The following is a 22038-nucleotide window of genomic DNA, read 5'->3' on the forward strand; positions in this document are numbered from 1 at the left end:
TTTGTAAATTATTCCGGTTATAAAATTTTGGTGAAAGAATTGTCAGATAGCTGTGAGAAACTCAACAAATAAAGATAATTTATTGGGGCTCTTATAACTCTTAAAGAAACCCATATATTGATTGCATCAGCATGCTTGTACATATGTTGCCATCATTATTTTCTAAATATTTACTTTCTTTTTGAACCCTTTGTATCAGACCCCCTTTTTTCTCTCCCTCCCATCCTCATGACCCCTTGCTAAATTATAAATTATTATTATTCTCATATCTTACCCTGACCACTCTCTCCCTTCATCCACATTTTTGTTGTTCATCCCCCTCGGGGGTGGTTATGTGTTGGTCATTGTAATCCACTCCCCCTTATTCCCCTCCTCCCCTCCGCTTCCCCCTACTCTCCTGGTATTGCTACTGGATTCCGTGTGTTGTGAGCTCTTAACTGTACCTGTGTACATGCTCTGGTCTAGCCAGAATTGAAAGGCAGGACTGGGGTCTGATACTGGGGGGTGAGGAAACCTCAAAGAACCAGAGGAATATTATATGTTTCATGGGTGCTACACAGCACCGTGGTTGACTCATCTTCCTTGTGATCCTTCTGTGAGGGTGTCCTATTGCCCACAGATGGGTTTGAGGTCCCTGCTCTGACCTTCCTCATTCTCAACAATATGTTTTTTTGTTTTTGGTTTTTTTGGGTGTCTTCTGATACCTGATACCTGATACCTGATCCCATTGACACCTCATGATCACTCAGGCTGGTGTGCTTCTTTCATGTGGACTTGTTGCTTCTGTCTTCGATGGCCCCTTGTTTAACTTCAAGTCTTTATGACCTCAAATGCTATATCTTTTGATAGCCAGGCACCATCAGCTTTCTTCACCATATTTGCTTATGCACCCATTTTGTCTTCAGCAATCATGTTTGCAGGGTAAGCATCACAGGATGCCAGGTTGTTAGAACAAAGTGTTCATGTGTTGAGGGAGGGCTTGAGCAGAGGTCAATGTATTGTCATATTAATATATGTATATAGACCAATACCTCTATTTTTATAAATTTATATATATATGTATACACCTATGTTTATACCTCTGTCTATAGCTTGGCTTCCTAGATCTTTCCTGTTTCCTTTTACCATCATGCTCGCCCTTCTTATGCCTCTTAGTAATTCCTCTCAGCTAGCTTGCTGTTGCTCCAACATACCCAGGATCTCTACATCTTCCTTGTTGATTTTAATTCCCTAGTTGTTGCCCTGTATATGGTGTGCTTGTTCACCACTCCCTTCCCTTGCCTTCTCCTCCCCCAAGTCCCTGTGGGACTGTTGGTTCCGTTGCTTTCTCCTCAGGCTTGCTTCCCATGCCTATCTTATAGTGGTAGGCAAACAAACAATAATGGAGACAAAACAAAAAGAAACAAAAGATTGAATAAAGAGAGAGAACCCCCCCCCCACCCCCCCGAAATAGCATGCATCATTCCAGGTCTGTCTGCTGACCTTTATGACTAGCTCCCAATTAGTCCTGAGGGGTTCTGGGAACTGCCCCTCCTAGCCTGAAGTCTGTTTTGGGGGTTCCTCAGGGGCTTTGTCGTTTTGCTTTGCTCCCATTGCTGATTTGTTATGTTCCCTTCTTGGTTCACTGCACTGTGTGTGTGAGAGAATCAGACTGGGCTCACCCCCCCCCCACCCCCCCCACCCCCCGCCATGTGTCCCCAGAATTGTCCTCGTTGCAGTGTGCTCTAGTGAGGGGACATCAAGTCTTGAGCTGTTGTTGGCCTTACAGTCCTCCTGTGCCTTAGCAGCTCCCTGCAGGGACTTTGTCCTCAGGGCTTTGTGTACTGGTATGGGGTCTCTCACTCTTTTTCCTTCTTGGTCTGCTTCCATGTGGATGTGGCAGGCCAGCCCCTCTCCCCAACCTGTAGGGTTAGTGTTGGGCTCTCTAGCACATACTTCTGAGGGTATATGTATATGCGTGTGTCGGTTTGGCTCTCATTGGGGCTGACGCTGTAGACCTCTCTGTTTAGGAGCTGCTCCATGTGGTTACATTGTCCTCAAGGTTTGGAGCGCTCTTTTAAAAAATCATTTTATTGGGGGCTCATACAACTCTTATCACAATCCAAACATCAATTGAATCAGGCATGTTTGTACATATGTTGCCCTTATTCCTTTGTAGACATTTACTTTCTATTGAGCCCTTGGTACCAGCTCTCCCCCTGCCCCACCCTCCTAGCCCCAATAGATTGTACGTTGTTATTATCTTCATCTCTCACACGGACCAGACTGCTGTCTCCCTTGCTTGGAGTGCTCTTGTGGGGTCTGCACTCACACTCCCATTTCTGTGGAGACAGAAACAATACCCTCCCCTTGGGTGGGTTAGGGCCCTGCTCCCCCAGTGTGTGGAGAAACTTTTTAATCCATGTGTTAGCCTTTCTGCATGCTACTAAATAAAACCTTAAATATACAACATTTAATTTTATTTATTGACTTACATATTATATAGAAAATATAATTTTAGAGGTTCCTACATTCTCAGGCTGTTATTTACAAGATTCTGTGGCTCATACAAAAGCTTTGCATGGTTTTATAGTTATTGCTAAAGATAGTTTTCTTTCTAACTACATTTAAATATAATTTGATCTAATTCACATTTCCTTCCCTATTCCATATACTGTATTCCCCCCCATAAATCATGCACCTGTATAAATAGCAGAAACACACATATAATGGGTAGAATTGATGGAATCACATTGTTTTGGCATAGTGTGCCCACACATACACAGCACATGTCTCATGACAGGTCCAGAGTGAATTTTGACCTAATTCATCCTTGTTCAATAGTCCAAAAATGTTACTTTTGATCTTATTTTTATAATAATGGTGTAAACCTCTTGCCAAGGGGTAAAATAAAGACAATAATGAAGAACGTTTGAAGTAATTGGGCAGAGCAGTGCAAAACATTCAAAGTTTATTATTGACGCTTCTGAAACTAAAACAATAACTCTCCTTCATCTTGTTTTGAAAGGAAGAATCCCAGGGGGCTGCAAAAAGTTTGTGGAAAACAGGAAGTAAGAGATAATGAAATTAAAAAAATTTTTTATACCCTATCTTGTCTTATACAAAAATTCTATATCTTATCTTGTCCTATGAGGAGAGGGATATATATCTATCTCTATCTATACCTATACCTATACCTATATCTATCTACATTAGAGAGAGAGAGAGACTGAGAAAGGAGAAATTGGGAAAGAAAAGTCAGAGAGATTGAAAGAGAGATGCTGAGAATGAACCGTGACTGACTCAGCTTCCTCCCTGGGTTTCATTTCCATCCATCCTTTGTGTCTAGCCCTCCGTATTTTGTACTTGGAAGAATGTTACCACTTGGACCTCAAGTTGTTGATGATTCTAACATGGGGTGAGTTCATTCCCACACCTGAAGGGTGCTTAAGGCCTGTAATCTTGGGAGTCTCACTATTCTCTGTCCAATCCACAAGCCTGAATTCTTCATGATGCTGGCTTTTGTTCCACGTTTCTCTCCCCCTCTGTTCAGGACCTTCTGGTGTGACTCTTTTGAGAGCAGGTGGTAGTGATAGCCGACCCATCTAGTTCTTCTGGCCTCAGAGTTGTAAAGGCTGATCTTTGCATGGTCCTTTAGTCCACTGGACTATTTCCATTAGTCTTTTTACTTTCGTCATTCTTGTTTTCTCTGGGTGTGGAGAGACTAATGGTTGTACCTCTAGATAGCTGCTCACAAGCTTTTAAGACCCAGTCACCACTCACCCAAGCAGGATGTAGAACATTATTTTTGTGAACTTTGCCATGCTGATTGAGCTTGGTGTCCCTGGTGATTATGGTCCTGTTCTACCAGGCTCATTGATTCATTCCCGCAAAGTGTCTAGTTATGTCTAAGATTTTTTCCACAATGTTTTCGTCTGTGTGCCTCCACCACTTTCATGTATGTACACATATAAAAAGAGCCTCTGTCAAATCTATATTTGTGTGGATACTCACGATCTCTCTCCTACTACATGTCTATCTAAGCATCTACTGTAGATCACTACTTTCAGGGTTATGTGCATAACAGTATTTGCCTCTGTTGCCTTTAATTTTTGCTAATCTCCCAATGTCTTGCCCTACTTCCATCATTTTTTTGTTACCAACTTCCCTCTTATTGTATTGCCGCCTCCCACCCCCAAATTAATTAACAATATCTACCCAATAGCAGTAACAGTTAGTGATTTTTTTGGGTAAACATCAAAGAATATTTATTTCAGTTCACAACATTTTAGTTGTTACTTTCTGCATGCATTTATTTCATCTGTTTGGTTTTTTTGCATTCATTACTTTAGAGAAATTAATGATAAGTATTATACTTTCTGTGTTCATCATCTGACTGATCTTGTTTATCCTTCTCTGTAGGTAAAGGGCACCATGAGAGTATTTGGGTTTGGTATTTCACACATGCTTTTCTGATGATAAAATGATTTAAGCTTTAGGATCTGAATTTCAAGTGACATTTAAAACACACATGCATGTCCGCTTGCCCCATGCATTTATAGTTAAACCTATGAACATCCATACCTTTGACTTAACCTCTTTCTGAAAAACCAGCCATTGAAAACCCCGTGGAAGGCAGCTTTACTCTGACATAATGAGGTCACCACTAGTACAAGTTAACTAAGTACTAGTCACAAAAATTATTATTAATAATCGCTGTAAGGAAAAGCATTGGTTGGAAACCTTGCCAGTTCCAATGCATTTAAGGCGGTGCGAGTCCTAATGCAATTGTGCAGCATTGTACAGCACTGCAGGTAATTCCCTTTGGAAGAATTCCTTCCGTGAGCCATGGCTTTGGGCTGACATATTTCTTTCATCCATGAATAATAACTCTGTAAGCTGGTATGTTTTCCACTCCACCAAGTCTCTTGTTACTTTTTCTATTTCATTTTTGAAGGTCCTCTTGGTAGTTCAATTTGTAGAAAGTATTTGAAAAATTCCTCCAGTTCAATGAATAGAGTGGCGATTTAGATTTTGACAGTGACATTGGTTTAAGCAAAGGGATATACAATGACGGTTTCTGTACCCACAGTTCTTTGAGATCTTGGGGTACATTCTTTGAAAACAAAGACATTCATCACTGTCATGCTGCAGGGTCTGGATGAGAGTCTGTGCCTCTAGCTCCTTTAGGATGGGTGGGGGAAATGATTGCAATAGCCAAAATATTGAAAAAAAATTCTCGTAAGTTAATAGAATCCCCACCCCCACCACGGTAATGTTATCTTTTGGTAAAAAGATTCCTTCTGGAAGGGCTTGTTGGAACTGCTAGTGACCCCTATGTAGGCCTGTATGTCTATTGATTGTGTCTGGATTCCGGGACTGGGCAAGGCGGCCTTGGGTTCTGTCCAATTTGACACAGAGTACCAGGAAGCTTCCTGCTGTGTTTGCATGACAACAGTTCCCCAGCCAGGTGGGGTTTGCGTGTAATTCAACACCTTCTGGGCCTGTTCAAAACACAATCTGTCCCATTTGGACATTATCCAAAAGCAGGTCAGAAAGCACCAGGCAAGGAAAATCTTCTTTCCCAGTGATCCAGGATCAAGACAAGCAGTCCGTTTTGTGTAGTTATTCAGCTGATCTGTGGCTCATCCAACCTGATCGCTCGTTTCTCTCTACTGGCCCAATGTTTACCGGTATATGGATTCAATATTTGTAATACCCCAGTGCTGGATCAGCCTAGAAAACACCATGGGACAGTGCTATTCTGCCCTATAATGTAAGAAAAGGTGGGAAAAAACCTTAAGGAAAGATAATAAGCAAGTTCATTGAGTTGTGGTTGTTAGGTGCTATGGCGCTGGTCTGACTTGTAGCAACCCCACGTACAGCCCAGCGAAACACAGCCCGGTCCCGCACCATCGTCACTGCCCTTCTGATGTTTCAGCCCTTTGTTTCAGCCACTGTGTCAATCCATCTTGCCGAAGGTTCTTGCTTTTTTTTTTTTTTTGCTGCCCCACTACTTTACCAAGCATGATGTCCATCTCTGAAGACTGGTTTCTCCTGATAGCATGTCCACAGAACATGAGGCAAAGTCTCACCATCCTTGCTTCGAAGGAACATTCTCACTGCATTTCTCCAACCCAGGTCTGTTGTTCTCCTGGCCCACTTCATTGAGTAAGCAGGATCAAGTCCTACCAGTTTCACAGACCATAGGTTCCTGGCCTTTGCACCTGGGCTAGATATCTGCTTAGGAAGAGCTCATGCTATCTGGGTCTCTGTTCTGGGTAGATCATTATTTTGCTGTAACAACTCTCTTTACCTCTCTGTAAGTTGCTATCATTTGTTTTTTTTTAGTGGCAATTATTCAGCGAACTAGCATTGGTCTGTGCAGCTAAGACATTCGTGGAGCTAGAAAATAGGTTCTGTGAACAGAGCTATGAAGTGCAGATGTGCAGGGTGCAAGTCAGGCTGCTTAGCACCCCTCTTACATTAGTCACCTGATTCAACCACAGAGCACGAGAGGCACACTATGCAAGCATAGATATAGTTGAGGGTGTTGCCTTGCTTTTGGTGCACTTAGGTAAGCATTTGGCTTCCAACAGAAAGGTTGGTGGTTCAAACCCACCTGGAGGCACTTTGGGTCACAGGCCTGATGACCCCTTACTGAAAGGTCGCAGCCTTGAAAACACTGTGGGGGAATTTCTCCTCCGCACACACAGAGCTGCCATGTGTCAGATTCACATGCCACCAACCAACAGCAACATGAGTCTTGGAAAAATATCAGCAGGCAGAAGTCTAATAAGAAAACCCTTTGTCCTGCTTTATGTGTAAAAGGGATGGGCGAGGAAGATCACTACCTTAGAATATCTTTTCACTGAAGCTTTCACGTGAGCCATCAGACCTCTCCACCTGTCTAAGGCAAACTCATTGCTGTGCAGTCATTTGTGACTCATGCCAACCCAGTAGACAAAAAAGGAACTGCCTCATCGGACCCCCACACTGTCCATTTTTATGAAAGCCTACGCGGAATAGTTCTTCCTCAGGGGGAGCTGGGGGTTCTAACTACTGATCTTTGACAAAGTGCTTAACCACCGTGCCACCAGGACCCCGAAAGAAAACTGTGAGCACCTTTATTCCAGTGAGAATTATTAAGCCATAGTGGTGAATTCATTGTGTATAGGCTGCCTAGCTGATGTGTGACATTTACGGTTCATATTTTTCAGTTCTCTGGGTTTTGAATTTTTATATTCCTTATCACTTTTTCCTGACATCTTTCTCTTCTCCAGAGGAAGTCACTTTGACCTCCTTCTATTCTGTTGCCATATACAAAAACCAAAAAAAAAACAAACTAAAGAACACCTCAAATCAAGTTAACCAAACCAATACCACACCTATTACTTTTCTGGCACCCAGCAACTCCCCCTTATAAGATATTGCATACGATTGCAAAATGCAATGAAAATCACATCTAATTATTAAAATCTGAAATTATCTAATTGTGATCTTTCATACACACACACACACACACACACACAATTTTGTGATCCTCTACAACTTCATCCTTTTTCTCCATTTATCAGTATGTTACCTATTGGTCCAGTTGTGAGGATTTTGGTTTTCTTTGCCTTGTCAAGGATTTTGTTTTGCTTGGCTACACAATCAATGCTCATGGAAGCAGCAGTCAAGAGAGCAAAGACACTGCATTAGGTACATCTGCTGCACAAGACCTCTGTAGAGTACTGAAGAACAGGATGTTACTTTGAGGACTAAGATGCACCTGGCCCAAGTCATGGTCTTCTCCACTGCCTCATCCTCATGTGGAAGTTTGACATTGAATAGGGAAGACCAAAGCAGAAGGGGTGCATTTGAATTGTGGATCTGAAGAAGAATATTGAAAGTGTCATGGACTGCTAAGAGGTCAAAAAGACCTGTTCGAAGAAGTAAGTTCAGCGTGCTCCATACAGGCAAGGATAGCAAGATTTCGTCTCACATATTTTGGACATATCCCTGGAGAACATCATGCTTTATAAAGTCGAAGGGTTGTCAAAAAGAGGAAGGTCCTTGACAACATGCATTGTCGCCGTGGCCGCATCACTGGGTCCAGGCTTAGGAACGATCGTGGGGACGGCACAGGCCCCTGCAGGGTTTGTCTGTCATCCATAGAGTTGCTATGAGTTGGAGCCGACTTGATGGCACCTAACAACCACACATATCATCTTGTCACAGAAAAATAAGAAAATGCAAAATAAAACCAAAGCCAAAAAACAGCAATGCCTTGCATAAATAACCACAATGATCATTTTAATGCTTTTCTGTAATTTTTTTCCCCTCCTTGGTTAGTGTGAGTGCTGATGATGTTGAGTGGGAGTGACTGTGTTACAGGAGTGGGTTTGGGATCTTGGAGGTTGGTGGGCTGGTGTTCCTGTTGACTGGTTCTATTTGAGGAGGAGGATTCAGGATGTTGCTTTTGGTCTTTGGGCAGAGAGAGGATGAAAGTGGGAGTAAATGACTTCCTTGAATGGATTAGGTCAGAGAGCCTGACTATATCTGGATCTACCTATTTTATGTCTGTAGAAAACCCTCTTCTACACACACGAGATTGCTTTGAGTGGGGACTGACTCAAGGGCAGCTAGCAACAGCACTCTTACTTGCTTGTCTCTATTGAAAATGTGTTTATTAGTTTCCACCATGCTTCCTGTGACTAAATTGGTTACTCTACATAACACCATGTCATTTTATTTTAAAAATCATAAAAGGTTTAGCAAAAGATTCCAAAATGGCTTTGAATGATTTTGCACTTCACCTTTCTTCTTGGCAAGTTGTTTCTAATGCCTTCTGCTTGTGAGGCCAGTGATTGTACTGTCAAGACAGGTGGTAAGAAGCTTTGGTGTCTCTAGAAGCTGTTTAAGAAGGTGATGAACACCTCTCCTTCCATTGGTTGCTGAGTGCTGGTGACGTTCAGCCTCTTCCTCCTTAAGCTGCTTTGATTAGTCTGGTAAATAAAGTGCTGCCCTTAGGCAAGAATTAGCAGTCCAAGGATTGGAAGATAGTTTAGACTTTCCAGACTCTCATCTTTCTTTCCCACTCTGTATCCTTCTTTCCTTCCTTCCTCCCTTCTTTCCTCCCTTCCATCCCTCCATCCTTCGGTCCATCCACTCCTTCCCTGCATTTGAGGAAGTGAACTGTAGAGGAGAAGCAGGGTGCCGTCTCCATCACGGTGCATGCATGAACAGACCCAGCAGCCTCTCCCCTTGTCCCTGGCACTGATTTCAAATGTCACAATGTTTGAGCTTATTCAATAAGCTTTGAACTTCAGAAAAATCAATGTTCTATTTTGTTTTATTTGCTTTTCACTCTATTTTGCCTTACTTTTTTTTTCTTTCTCCAAGTAGAAGTCAACACATTCTGGATGTCATAAGAATAATTTGTTTCCGAGTTTAAACTTTCTGAAGCACGTAATTAGTGGTTTCCTTGGGGATTTTGGTTAACGGAGGTGATGTATCACTGGTCAGAAGTGCCTTCAGAATGTTAGTTTGGCCACCAAGTCAACTCTAGAGACCCAGTAGGACAGAGTAGAACTGTTCCCCAGGCTTTCCTAGGGTGTCATCTACATGGGGAAAGTTCTCCAGGTCTTTTCTCCTTCTTACCTAGTAGATTTGAATCTCCTACCTTTGGGTTTGCAACCAAGCACCTAGTTATCTTGCCACCAGAACTCTTTGTTGTGGGACTAGCTTCCCACAGTATCCAGATCAGGTTTTAAGATATAGTTATGCTCATTATTTTGATTGATGTTGTCCTAATTATTCTTCTTGAAATATTATTGACACTCCACCCAGTCTTTTCTTTCCACTGTGTTCATTCATCCATCCATCCATCCTTGATTCACCAATCCAATGAAAAAATTCATAGGTAACGTATGTACAAAGAAGCCCTGGCAGCACTGTGGAATACGTATTGGGCTGCTAGTTACAACACCGGTAGTTCATTTGCCCTAGCAGCTCAGCAGGAGAAAGATGAGACTACCTGCTCTTGTAAAGATTTACAGTCTTGGAAGCCCTTCCTAGGGTTGCTATGAGTTACTTATCTGTCAGTTCGGCATATTTTCGTGGCTTGTGTGATCCTGTGATTCTGAAAGCTATGATCCTGATATTTCAAATACCAGCAGGGTCACCCAAAGTAAACAGGTTTCAGCAGAGATTCCAGACTAACAGACCATGACGAAGAAGGACTTCCACTTCAGAGGAATTAACCACTGAAAACTCTGGATAGCGTCGAAACATTGTCAGTTACTGAAAACCTAGTGAGTAGAAGCAGAACATTGTCAGAGATGATGTCAGAAGATGAGCCCTTCGGGTCAGAAGGTACTCAAAATATGACTGAAGAAGAGCTGCCTTCTCAAAGCAGAGTTGGCCATAATGACAATCATTAAAGCCTGTGGGAGGAAGCCTTTAGGACCTTTATTTGCTGATGCAGCATGACCACAATGAGAAGAAACAGCTTTATTTAATAATGAGAAACTTGGAATGTATAAAGTATGAATCTAGGATAATTGGAAGTCACTGCAACTGAAATGGAAGATCGATATTCTAGGCATTGGGCTGAATGGACTGGTATTGGCCATTTGAATCAGAAATTGAATGGTTTACTGTACTGGGAATAATATAATCACGAAGAACAGCATTGCATTCATTGTCAAAAAGGACATATCAAGATCTATTTTGAAGTACAATGTGGTCTGTGATAGGATAACGTCTATCTGAATCTAAGGAAATCCAATCAATACAATTATAATTCAAGTTTATGCACCAACCATGAAAGTTAGTGATGCAGAAATTGAAGAATTCTACCATAGTCTTCAGTCTGAAATTGCAATGAAACATGCACTCAAGATTCATTGATAATTTTTGATGTTGGAATTCAAAAGTTGGAAACAAAGAGGAAGGAACAGTAGTTGGAAAAGAGTAGTTGGTCTTGATGATAGACATGAAACTGAAGAGTGCATGACAGAAATTTGCAAGATCAATGACTTCTTTATTGCAAATACTATTTTCAACAACGTAAATGAAAGCTACACATGTGGACTTCTCCAGATGGAATACACAAAAAGCAATTGACTACATCTGTGGGAAGAGATGCTCAGGAAGCTCAATAGCAGTGGGTAAAACCAGGGCCTTACTGTAGAACAGACCATCAGGAGTTCACATGTAAGGGCAGGTTAAAGTTGAAGAAAATAAAAACAAGTCCACGTGAGCCAATATAAGACTTTCAAAATATTTTCTTTCTGCTTGAGCCCTTACTATCAGCTCCTCATTTTTTCCTCTCCCTCAACCCTTCCTCCCTCATAAATCCTTGATAATTTATAAATTATTATTACATTTTAATGTTTTACACCAACCAGTGTCTCCCGTCACCCACTTTTCTGTTGTCCACGCCACCCCCCCTCACAGTACAATCACACCATCCCCTTTCCCGCCTCATACCATTACTTCATTATTGGTCCTGACGGGTTTATCTGTCCTGGATCCCTGTGTTTCCAGCTCTGATCTCTACCCATGTACATGCTTTGGTCTAGCCAGATTTGTCAGGTAGAATTGGGATCATGATAGTAGGGAGGAAGCATTAAATAACTACAGGAAATGTATATGGTTTATCAGTACTATACTGCACTCTAACTGGCTTGTCCCTTTCTTATGACCCTTCTGTAAGGGGATGTCCAGTTGTCTACAGATGGGCTTTGGGTCCCCACTCTGCACTCCCCCTTATTCACAATGATATGATTTTTGTTCTGAGTCTTTCATGCCTGATAACTGATGCCAGCAACACCTCACGATCACACAGGCTGGTGTGCTTCTTCCACGTGGAGTTTGTTGCTTCTCAGCCAAATGGCCGCTTGTTTATCTTCAAGCCTTTAAGACTCAAGACACTATATCTTTTGATAGCTGGGCACCATCAGCTTTCTTGAACACATTTGCTTATGCACCCGTTTTGTCTTCAGTGATTGTGTCAGGAAGCCGAGCATCAGGGAATACCAGGTTATTAGAACAAAGTGTTCTTGGATTGAGGGAGCACTTTAATAGAAGCTCAATGTCTGTCTGCTACCTTAATAATTAACATATAAATGGGCATGTTTATTACCCTATCATTATATATATGTACATATGTACATGCCTGTATTTAGACCTCTATATATGCCCATTTTCTCAGTGTATCTTAAATGGAAAGAACTCAAGAAACAACAAACAAACAAACAAACAAACTACAAGTAGCCAAGATTGAAAGATTCTAGGGGGCAGAGTGGAGACCCAAAGCCCATCTGTAGACAATTGTACATCCCCCTACAGAAGGGTCACAAGGAAGGGACGAGCCAGCCAGGGTGCAGTATAGCACCGATGAGTCTTGAATATTTTTGACTTCTTTCAGTTTAAGAGCTGCTGAGCATATTCTTCCTTTTTGGTTTTCTAACTCTAGGTCTTTACACATTTCATTCTAATATTTTATTTTGTTTACTCGAGCTGCTCCTTAGAGAGACTTAGAGAGTCTTAGAGAGACTTCATCTCAGATACTTTGGACCTACTGTCAGGAGAGCCTAGTCCCTGGGAAAAGACTTCTTGGTAAAGTGGAGGGGCCACAAAAGAGAGAAAGGCCCTCGGTGTGAAGAATTGACACTGTGGCGGCAGCAATGGGCTCCAACACAAGGACTGGGCAGTGTTTTTTATTTTTAATCATTTTATTGGGGGTTCTTAGAACATTCCATACATTAATTATATTATGCATATTTGTACATATGTTGCCATCATCATTTTCTAAACATTTACTTTCTGTTTGAGCCCTTGGTAGCAGCAGCTCCCCCCCCCCCCCCATTTTGTTTTGTTGAACATAGGCCATAATGAGTTGAAAGCAACCTGACAGCACTTAACAGCATCATTTTTGGTACATTTATTAGCTGGCATTCTACTGCAAGAAAGAGCGTTCCCTTCTCCCCTATTATTGTTTTTACTTATTATCGGCATGGAATTGCACTGTCATTCTAAAGCATGAGAATTTCTTGACTCAGCTGGTGGGAAGTCCTTTGAACTGGCTCTTGTTTTGCAGAACAACCCAGCATTCCACGCTCGTTTTGTACTTCTCACGCCGGTGTATTGTAATTAGACATTCTTAAGAGAGACTTATTCCTATTAATGGTAATGGACCCGAGTCCCCCAGGTGCTCAGTGCTATGGAGGTACTGTTGTTTCTAGGCTTAGAACATTTTCTTCACCTCAAAGGAGATCCCTTTATCAAGAGGCAGCCACTCTCTATTCCTTGTCCCTAGCCTTTGCCAACCACTAATCTACTTTCTGAGTCCATGGAGTTGCCTATACTGGAGATTTCAAATAATAGAGCCATATTTTCACTTTAGTCGGTGGGTGAAGTAGGGAAAAGCAACTTGCCCTTGGGAAAATTCTTAATATCATTTATATAGATCCTAATGGGAGAATCTGTAATATAATATGTTGGTAGTCATGCAGTTTTGACTACATTTCTGCTCTGCTTTTGGCAATCCAGGCTTCATGCTATAGGTTCGATTTTGACTTTTCGAGATGTATAGCACTCTTCATAGGTCACAGTAGAGGGACCTGATTTGGAACCCCCTAAGTGAACTGGACTTTACCTTAAACACCTGTTGCAGATGAAAGGAACTGACGCTCCTTTGGATTTAAAGCTGCAATGCCCTAGTGTGAGAAGAGGCAGGGGATTGCTATCCTAAGGGCGCCAGAGCATGTATTGTCAGAGCAAACACATTTATCTCTGAAGAAGTACAGTCAAAATGATACTTACAGCGGGGATAGCAAGGCTTCATTTTACACACTGCAGACATTCCATTAAGCAAGACCAATCCCTGGAAAAGTACATCATGCTTGGTAAAGTAGAGGGTAGCCAAAAAGAGGAAGGCTTTCAAGGAGCTGGATTGATGCAGTGGTTGCACAGTGGACTCCAACATAGCAACTACTATGAGATGGCTCATGACCAGGTAGTTTGTGCTTCTCCCTTTCTGGAGTACGTGGGGTCGCGATGCGTCAGAAACGGCCTGAGAGCGCTTAACCCCAGCACCACTGTTCTAGCCCACAGCACACCGAGCTTCCTATCCAGTAGCTGATGGATAGCGAGGTGGTTTCTACCTTTTGTTTATTGTGAATAGTGTTGCTGTGAACATATAGACATAAGTTTTTCTTTGAACCCAATCTTAGTTACAGAACTAAGATGGAAATTGTTGGTTTTATAATAGTTTTATGGTACATTTTTTGATGAACTGATAGCCTGTTTGTTTTTCCCCCCACAACTATTTTTTTGTTTTTTTTCCCACAACTATTTTATTGGGAGATAATACAGATATCATGTCATTGCACAGTTCAATCACATCAAGCAGAGTTGTGCAATTGCTACCACAATCAGTTTCCAAACATTTCCTTTCTTCTTGAACTCCCTGATATTAGGTGCCTCTTTACAGCCCTTTGCCACTGTACTCGCCCCCGCCCCCCCAAGAACCCTTATTGTACTTGATGTCTCTATAGGTTCATTAATTCTGGGTCTCATAAACTGAAAAACATATATCCAGAATTCAAGAGGTTTACCACCAGTGACAAAATACATCTGAGATAAACCCCAATATGAAACAAACAAACAAACAAAAATAGAAAATGTTGAAAACCAGATCAGGCCCCAACGTGCATCAGAGGGGGGATCAATTGAGAAGGTTTAAACCGTTCAAGTCAGATTAATCATTTTGATCTCCTATAGTCATCTCTCCAATCACTCTTCTCACCAGTTTCTTCCCATCCCTCTATTAGGCTAGAGGGAAATCACCAGAGGCTTATTTCTGTACGGATCTCACAAATGTATCCTGTCCCCCACTGTCATCCATACCCTTCTGCAAACTAGAATCTCACAATTTAGGCTCTTATACTATTCCCTCCTTTGGCTCTGGATTATATGATTTACAATCCTTTGGTCACTGATGTTGGTGTGTTTCTTCCATGTGGATTTAGTTGACATCTCACTCAGATAGCTGCTTGTTTGCAAACAAGCCTTTAGGACCCCAGATGCTATTTTATCTGATAGCTGGGCACCATCTAATTTCTTCATCACACTTTGCCAAAGCACTCCTATATTCTGTGCTCCCTTCCTGAGGGTGAGTATCAAGCAGGGCCGTGATGTAAGAACTAATTGTTCTTAAATTGGAGCTAGGATTTAGTGCAAGCCTAAAACCTATTCCTGTATCTATGTTTTTTTTAATCTGTCTTTAGATACCTCCTTGTTAATTTATGGTAGAGTGTCTTATCAATCATTTCCCTGGTGCATAAAGATCTTCCATTAATATTGTCATTGATTAGCCCCTGGTACTAATTTTAAAAAATAATCGTGAGAGAGGGATATTGGACCAATGTAGGTTAACTCTATATCACAATGCCTGAATTATTCCCTTGTACAGAATCAATTCTATTTACACAAACAAAGGAGTTGGTTGCCAGGGAAATTTGACAATAATATTCACTGAATGTCAGTCACAGGAATCACCTGTTGCTTTACGTCTCTCTGCTGCTGGGCCCTTTGCTGCATACCCATGACAGAGATTTCCCTTTATACCATCAGTCTTCTGAATCACTATTTTGTGAATAGTCAGGTACAATATTTTGGTAGTTAGCACTGGGAATAGTGAGTCAGGAGCGACCACATATTGAACTTCAAATACAGAAAATGACAGGTATTAATATGATGTCTTTGTGTCTGCTCTCCTGGTTCAGTCAATGCATTGGGCTGTCAGAGGTAAAAAAGATCTGATGCTGGAAGAATCTGACCAGACTCCCACCAACAAGACTGGAAACAAGGACTGGAACGAGGGAGGACCAGTCAATGAAGAGGGGAGGCGTCCGAGCACCGAGGAAACCGAGCAGAAAGCATCCGAGTCCCTGGAGAAGGCACGCTCCCCACAAAGTCCAGATTCTCCAGGTAAGCCCTGTCACTAAGCTTGGCTGAATGCGAAGTCTGAAATTAAAGGGCTTGTTTTGTATTGCATTCATGCTTAACCTTTTCCAATTTGTGCGGCATTGGGAAATTTAAGGAATGGGTAGTACTTTAAAGGATACGTACTTAACATTGACACAAAAACTAGAAGATACGCACTTTAGTTCATAGCTTTTCTACCAAGGAAACTTTGGGACATTCCAGGGTGCTTTCAACTCCATGTAAAATGCTTAGCACAGTGCCGGGCTGATAGCAGATCCTAGATGACTGTGAACTAGTATGATAATTTGTCTAGCCAATTATCTACCATCCACTTATGTTTGGGTAGGATAGGTGTGTTACATGCCTGAACTATTTGACTGGTCCTCTAATCTAATTTGAAATTGCTATCTTCTTATCTTTTCTTTTTAAATGAGAGTGGCTTTTAAAAAGACGAGGCTTTCTACTCCCACTGAGAGTTATGGTTTCAGAAACCTACAGCGGAATTTTCTACCGTGTCCTCTAGGGTTGGCATGAGTCAGGATCGACTTGATGGCAGTGAGTTTGGTTTTTGGTTTGGTTCTAGGATGTTCACGAACCTTCTGCTTAAAGGCTACGTTCTAATGGGATGCTGATCCTCATACTCCTGGAAACCAACACTATTAATTCAACTCCTGTCAGCCCTCAGTGGCCATAAATGTTCTTGGAGTTTGATGAAGGGGTCTCTGCTGATCGTCTAAGAGATCCTGCCGTAGAGGCGGCACTTTGATGGTAGTAGCCATGTAACTGGAAGCGGTTATAATATAACAAACAGATCAAAGCAGAAGCCCGAATTCAAGACAAACAACCTTTTATGCAAACACACATGTACAAAGAGTTCCTCTACCCCTCCTCTCAGCAAACATGCCAGTGTTCCTCAGTTCAGCCCTGGAATGTTGAGTCTGGGCTCCCGGAGCCTCTGTGCTTTGCTGTTTCTGTCAATCAGGCCAGGTGGAGTTCCCTTGAACTGCCTAGTCTGAACACTTCAGGTCTAACCAGGCATGCCGCCGGGGCCCCATCTCAGCCTTCTCAGAAGCTTCTGTAAATTTTTCTTTCTCTTAAAATAGTTGTTTCCATATTTAAAAGATCCCAGCAATCATAGGATCTTACTTAAGGAACTTTAAAGGTTATACATAGGCAATGACAGTGTGTATTCCATCACCCCGTCCTTCTGTGCACCCTGAAGTAGCCTACAGTTTGTTATGTTAATACAACCCTATGTTCATGGAAATGCACATTTTTTGGTGAGATCTTTAAAAAAAAAAGAGCAGGGTTGTGGGCACTGGAGCTGGACCAGCTTTTCTATTTACTTATTATGTGACCTTGGGCAAGCTAGGTTTGTATTCAACCTTAGTTAAAAAAAAAAGATAAATACATGTCTGACAAGACATTTGACATTTCAACGTGTTTTACATGTCAATTCAGCATCATTAATTATGTACATCTTGCTGTGCAAACATCCCCTGATTTTCCCATCATACTGAACAGAAAGTCTGTGTCCCCTAGACATGGATTCTTCAATTTTCCATGGTAAAAATATTAGTGTCTACCTCCTACTTTTGTGTGTGTGTGTATATGTGTGCAGAGTAAGTAACTTAATATACATACGTGTTTAGACCAGTGTGGGATACATGGGAAGCGAGGGTTTGCTTTTCACGGTTAGCTTCTGTTACTAGGGATTTCTCTGAAATCCTTACATTTAAAGCTAGCTCATTCTTTTTAATAGTCTTTTTACTATTCTGCATGTCGCTATGCCATACTTAATCAGAATAAATTGCGATGCCAACTTTGATTCCCTCAGTGTGCCTTGTGTCCTCTTTTTCCTGTGGTTGAAGAATGAAGTAGAGGGGGGAGGGGAGGGAACAGCATCCCTCTGAGAAGTTGTTGGTGAGTGAGAGTTATGAAATTTTGCCAAAGAATGCATTTACCAGTGCTTCTTAATGCCGTTTAAGAGATTATTGGCTGTTCTGAGCAGAGTCTTAAATTTGGAGTTTGATATACCAAAGTGCAGATGCATGGTTATTTATGATTTCATTTTATTGCAGTGCACATTTTATGTCAGCACTTAAGGACTATTACTCATGTCCGCTTACTGGGGCCTGAGTAGCTTCTCATAGAGTACCTTTCAGCACATTTGTTGACTTCCTCAAGCAGCACTTGATGCTTAATTTGTAGTCTTCCATGTGATGGCTTTGTGTGTGATGAGCAGCCACCATGTAGCCCCCACCAGTAAGTATAAAACACGGCATCTAAAAAGCAACATACAAGACCATCTCATTTTTACTTCCTTTCCATTTAACATTGTAATAAACACAATTCTAGGATTAACTAGTTTTGTGTAGCACACTAGCATCTTGGAGCAAAAACACATACATAAATGAAGTCAGTTGATGGTGCTTATGTGCAGCTGTGTCCCTCCCCTGGGCCCTGGCAACCCTGTGGCTCCCACAACAAGCTTTATGTTTCTGTGCTAGCGGACAGTCTTTAGCAGCAAGCCCTGCTTAGCAGCAAAAGAGCAGGCGGCAAGCGCTAAGGACAAACAGAACAGTCAACAGTCAATCAGGAATGGGAGTGGGAGGCTAAATTCCTTGGCTCTTCCCTCTGTGGATGAAGTCACTCCGAGGCATTTTTATATTGTTTCCCCAGATCCTCAGGTTACCCTTGGGGGTAACCTGGTCAATAACATCCCATTCTCCAACCTTTGGGATCACCTCCAAAATTAGTTACAGCTTTTCCTAGGCTTTAGGAGAATATAAACTTGACAAGATTAAAAACAACAACAACAACAAGACACCCCCAAACCAAAAAATGACAACTACAAAAATGACAGCTAATGGTTATAGAACTCTGAGATCATAATTAAGTAAAAGAAAGTACAACTCATAATCTTATCACCTAGAGAAAAAAAACTAACTACTATTGATATTTTGAATCCTTATTTTTGTATATGTTAAAACCCAGTGCCACTGAGTCAATTCTAACTCACAGTGACCTTTAGGCTATGAAACCCTACAGAGTTTCCAAAGCTGTCCATCTTTAAGGGAAGCAGCTTGCCCCACCATTCTCCCCAGGAGTGGTTTTGAACCGCCAGTCTTTCTTTTAGTGGCCGAGCACTCAGTGGGCTTGGACTGCCAAAGTTTCTTTCAGCATCTAACCACTCAGTCATCTCTGAAAAAGGACAAATAAATGCTATTTTTCCTGACCAGCATTTTAGACAATATTTTAAAGTATCAGTGGAAACAGATTTTATATGTTATCTAGTAGCCTACTTTTTTGGTTACAATACTTTGGACCTAAAACAGTATCACAAGGAATATTGGGGAAAAAAGAAAATACGGATAAACCAAAAATCTTGAACTCACTGCATCGACTCAGTTACAACTCAGCGACCCTATAGGACAAGGCAGACCTGCTTCTGTGGGTGTCCAAGACTGTAACTCTTTATGGGAGTTGAAAGCTGTAACTCTTTACTGGACCACTCACTTGGAGTGGCTGGTGATTTTGAACTGCTGACCTTGTGGCTAACAGTCCAAAGAGTAATCCACCATGCAAACCACACACACACACACACACACACACACACACACAGATAGATAGATAGATATATGGAAAATTACACCTATTTCTACCACTGCTAACATTTTGGCTTTAAAAATTATTTTTTAACACAAAAACCCATATAGGGGCATGAATTTAAGAATGAGATTATACTATATAGGAACTCTTTTGTAACTACCATTGTCTTATATATGTGGTATAAGCATTTTTTTTCTATAGCAATAAATATTACTGAATTGTTAACGTTTTGGAAACTTAGCCAAGGTCGCATTGTTGGGAGTTTAGGTTGTTTCTTGATTTCTTGGAAAGGCGGGCTGGTGGTGAAGTGGTGACACCTGCCAGGTCAGCAGTGGGAACCAGCGCGGGAGAACGGTGAGGCTCTGTGAGGAAACACAGGGGTAGGTGGTTCGCCCTGTCCGACAGTCACTGTGAGCCCGAGTAGACTGTGGATTTGAGTGGAGTTTGATTTTTTAACATCTGTCACCTGTAGCGTAATAAACATCTTTACAGGTAAATCCTTGGGGAGTCCTTAGGAAGATTTCTGGGTGTGGGTTTTGGGGTCAAAGGTCGGATACATTTTAATGGACTCCGTAAATATTGTCAAATTGGCAGACTGGGAGTGTTTTGTCAAATGATGCTCCGTCCGATATCGAAGGAAGATGGCCTTTTCTCTAGTTTTCAACAATGTTTTTATTTTAATGAAAATAAATCTTACTATCATGGATCGAATGACTGGTTTTCTAGCGATTCCCGACCACTGACCTTTTACATTGGTCAGCTGTTTGAAAGTTCTTTCCAATTTCTTTGCTGGCCAATTGTCAAAATTCCTACCACTGGAAACATCGATACATTTTCATTTCTTATTAAGCATACAAGCTGGTGAGGTCCTGTCGCCCATGAAAATGGAAATTCTTGTTCCTAGGAATTCAAAAGTCTGCCAAAGTTAATGTTTCCATAAAATATTAATAATTCATACCAATGACGGACTCTTAGGCTTTTGATGTTGCCGTGAAATAGTTTCATTTGCTTCACCGAGTGGCTCTCCTGTGGCCGGTTTGACTTTTTCTCTTCCTACTACTGATTTTCACATCGTCTTTCCACTCTCTTCATGCCTTTTCAGACGTGAATTGCGGGCACCTTCATTTCCGCTGGGCTGGAGACGCTCCTTCAGAACTCCTGAGGAAGTTCAGAAACTACGAGATATGAAGCTCCCTGGCACCACGCGACCGGGAGGGACCAGCCCATCCCTGAGGCCACGACTTGGAGTCTTGTTGCCCCTCCACATTCCGTGGGGTTTGCCCCGCCTGTGAATTGTCAGTTAATTCTTCCATTCATGAAACCGTTCTCACAACATGAAGCTTTCAGAAGAGTAATTTCTCTCAATATTTTCATAGACTAAGACTCTTTCCTGTGAGTTATTTATAGAAACCATTTACATATTGATCTCTGTATTTAAATACTTCATTGGTATATTATAATCTCTTAATGCTGGAGTTATCAGGAATGTTTTCTCTTGATTAAAAATGAAACGTGAAATTACATGTCTACATCCCATGAGGTGAAATAAACACTTTCTTCAACATTATGTTCTGGCTATGAAAATGGGGCTGGATGGTTATATGTATCCTGTGGTTATTTTTCTAGTGTGTGGACAAATAGGAACAAAAAGCTAAGAAGGAAAACGAATTAAGAGCAAGGTCTCCTTAGTTACAGAGTTTTCTCTGGTCCTTGACAAATGAGAAAAATATAGCAACTTCTTGGGAAAGCCATGGAAAGTCCCTGGTTCATGTGAATGGTTATCAACGTCAACTACTAATGGAAGGCTTGGAGGTTCAAGGCCACCCTGAGGCACGTGGAAGAACCAGCCTCTGAGAACCCCATGCAGCACAGTTCAAATCACGGTGTCACACACACAATTCTACACTGCACGTATAGGTTTACCATATGTGAGACATGGAATTGGCCGCATGCAACCGTCACCACTGCCTGTGTTTATGATGGGCTTATGGGGGTTCACGATGGGTCAGGCTTGTGCTAGGCTCCCCCTTGCAGATCTTTCCTTCAATATCTTGCACATTTACATATGTATTTTTCTCTTTTCTTTTTAAAACACATATGTTGACAGTTTTACACCTTTTATTTATTCAGATTATTGAATAGCGTTTAGAAGATTTTTTGCATTTTAGTACATAAATATTGCACTATTAAAAAAATCTGCTGCATAACATTCCATTGTATGGATGAGCCATGATTTACTTAACATGCTGTAAGAGGGTATGTGGTTGGGGCGGGGAGTACATCTGATCTCCTTTGAAATCACAACACAGAAGGAATTTCAAACTCATTATCAGCCCAAGGGCAATTAAAATTAAACAAATTTAAACCATTTTATTGACATTTAATTTGTGCACCATACAATTTAGTGGTTTAAATATGTTAAAGAACTGTGTAATCGCCACCATCAATTTTAGATAATTTTCTTCA

The 22038-nt window shown here is 41.4% G+C and overlaps 1 protein-coding gene across 1 annotated transcript in view; it reads left to right on the forward strand.

The window, feature by feature from the left end:
• The window catches only part of DNAJC12 (DnaJ heat shock protein family (Hsp40) member C12), a 57266-nt gene extending 36289 nt beyond the window's left edge, over window positions 1–20977 (forward strand). Inside the window, exons 4-5 of the mRNA XM_075534558.1 lie at window positions 15759–15963; window positions 20675–20977. Coding sequence (XP_075390673.1) covers window positions 15759–15963; window positions 20675–20760 — 291 coding nt within the window. The 3' untranslated portion in view covers window positions 20761–20977. The remainder of the gene's footprint in view (window positions 1–15758; window positions 15964–20674) is intronic.
• Window positions 20978–22038: the final 1061 nt, after the last annotated feature.

Source organism: Tenrec ecaudatus, chromosome 16, assembly GCF_050624435.1.
Source record: "Tenrec ecaudatus isolate mTenEca1 chromosome 16, mTenEca1.hap1, whole genome shotgun sequence".
NCBI lineage: Eukaryota > Metazoa > Chordata > Mammalia > Afrosoricida > Tenrecidae > Tenrec > Tenrec ecaudatus.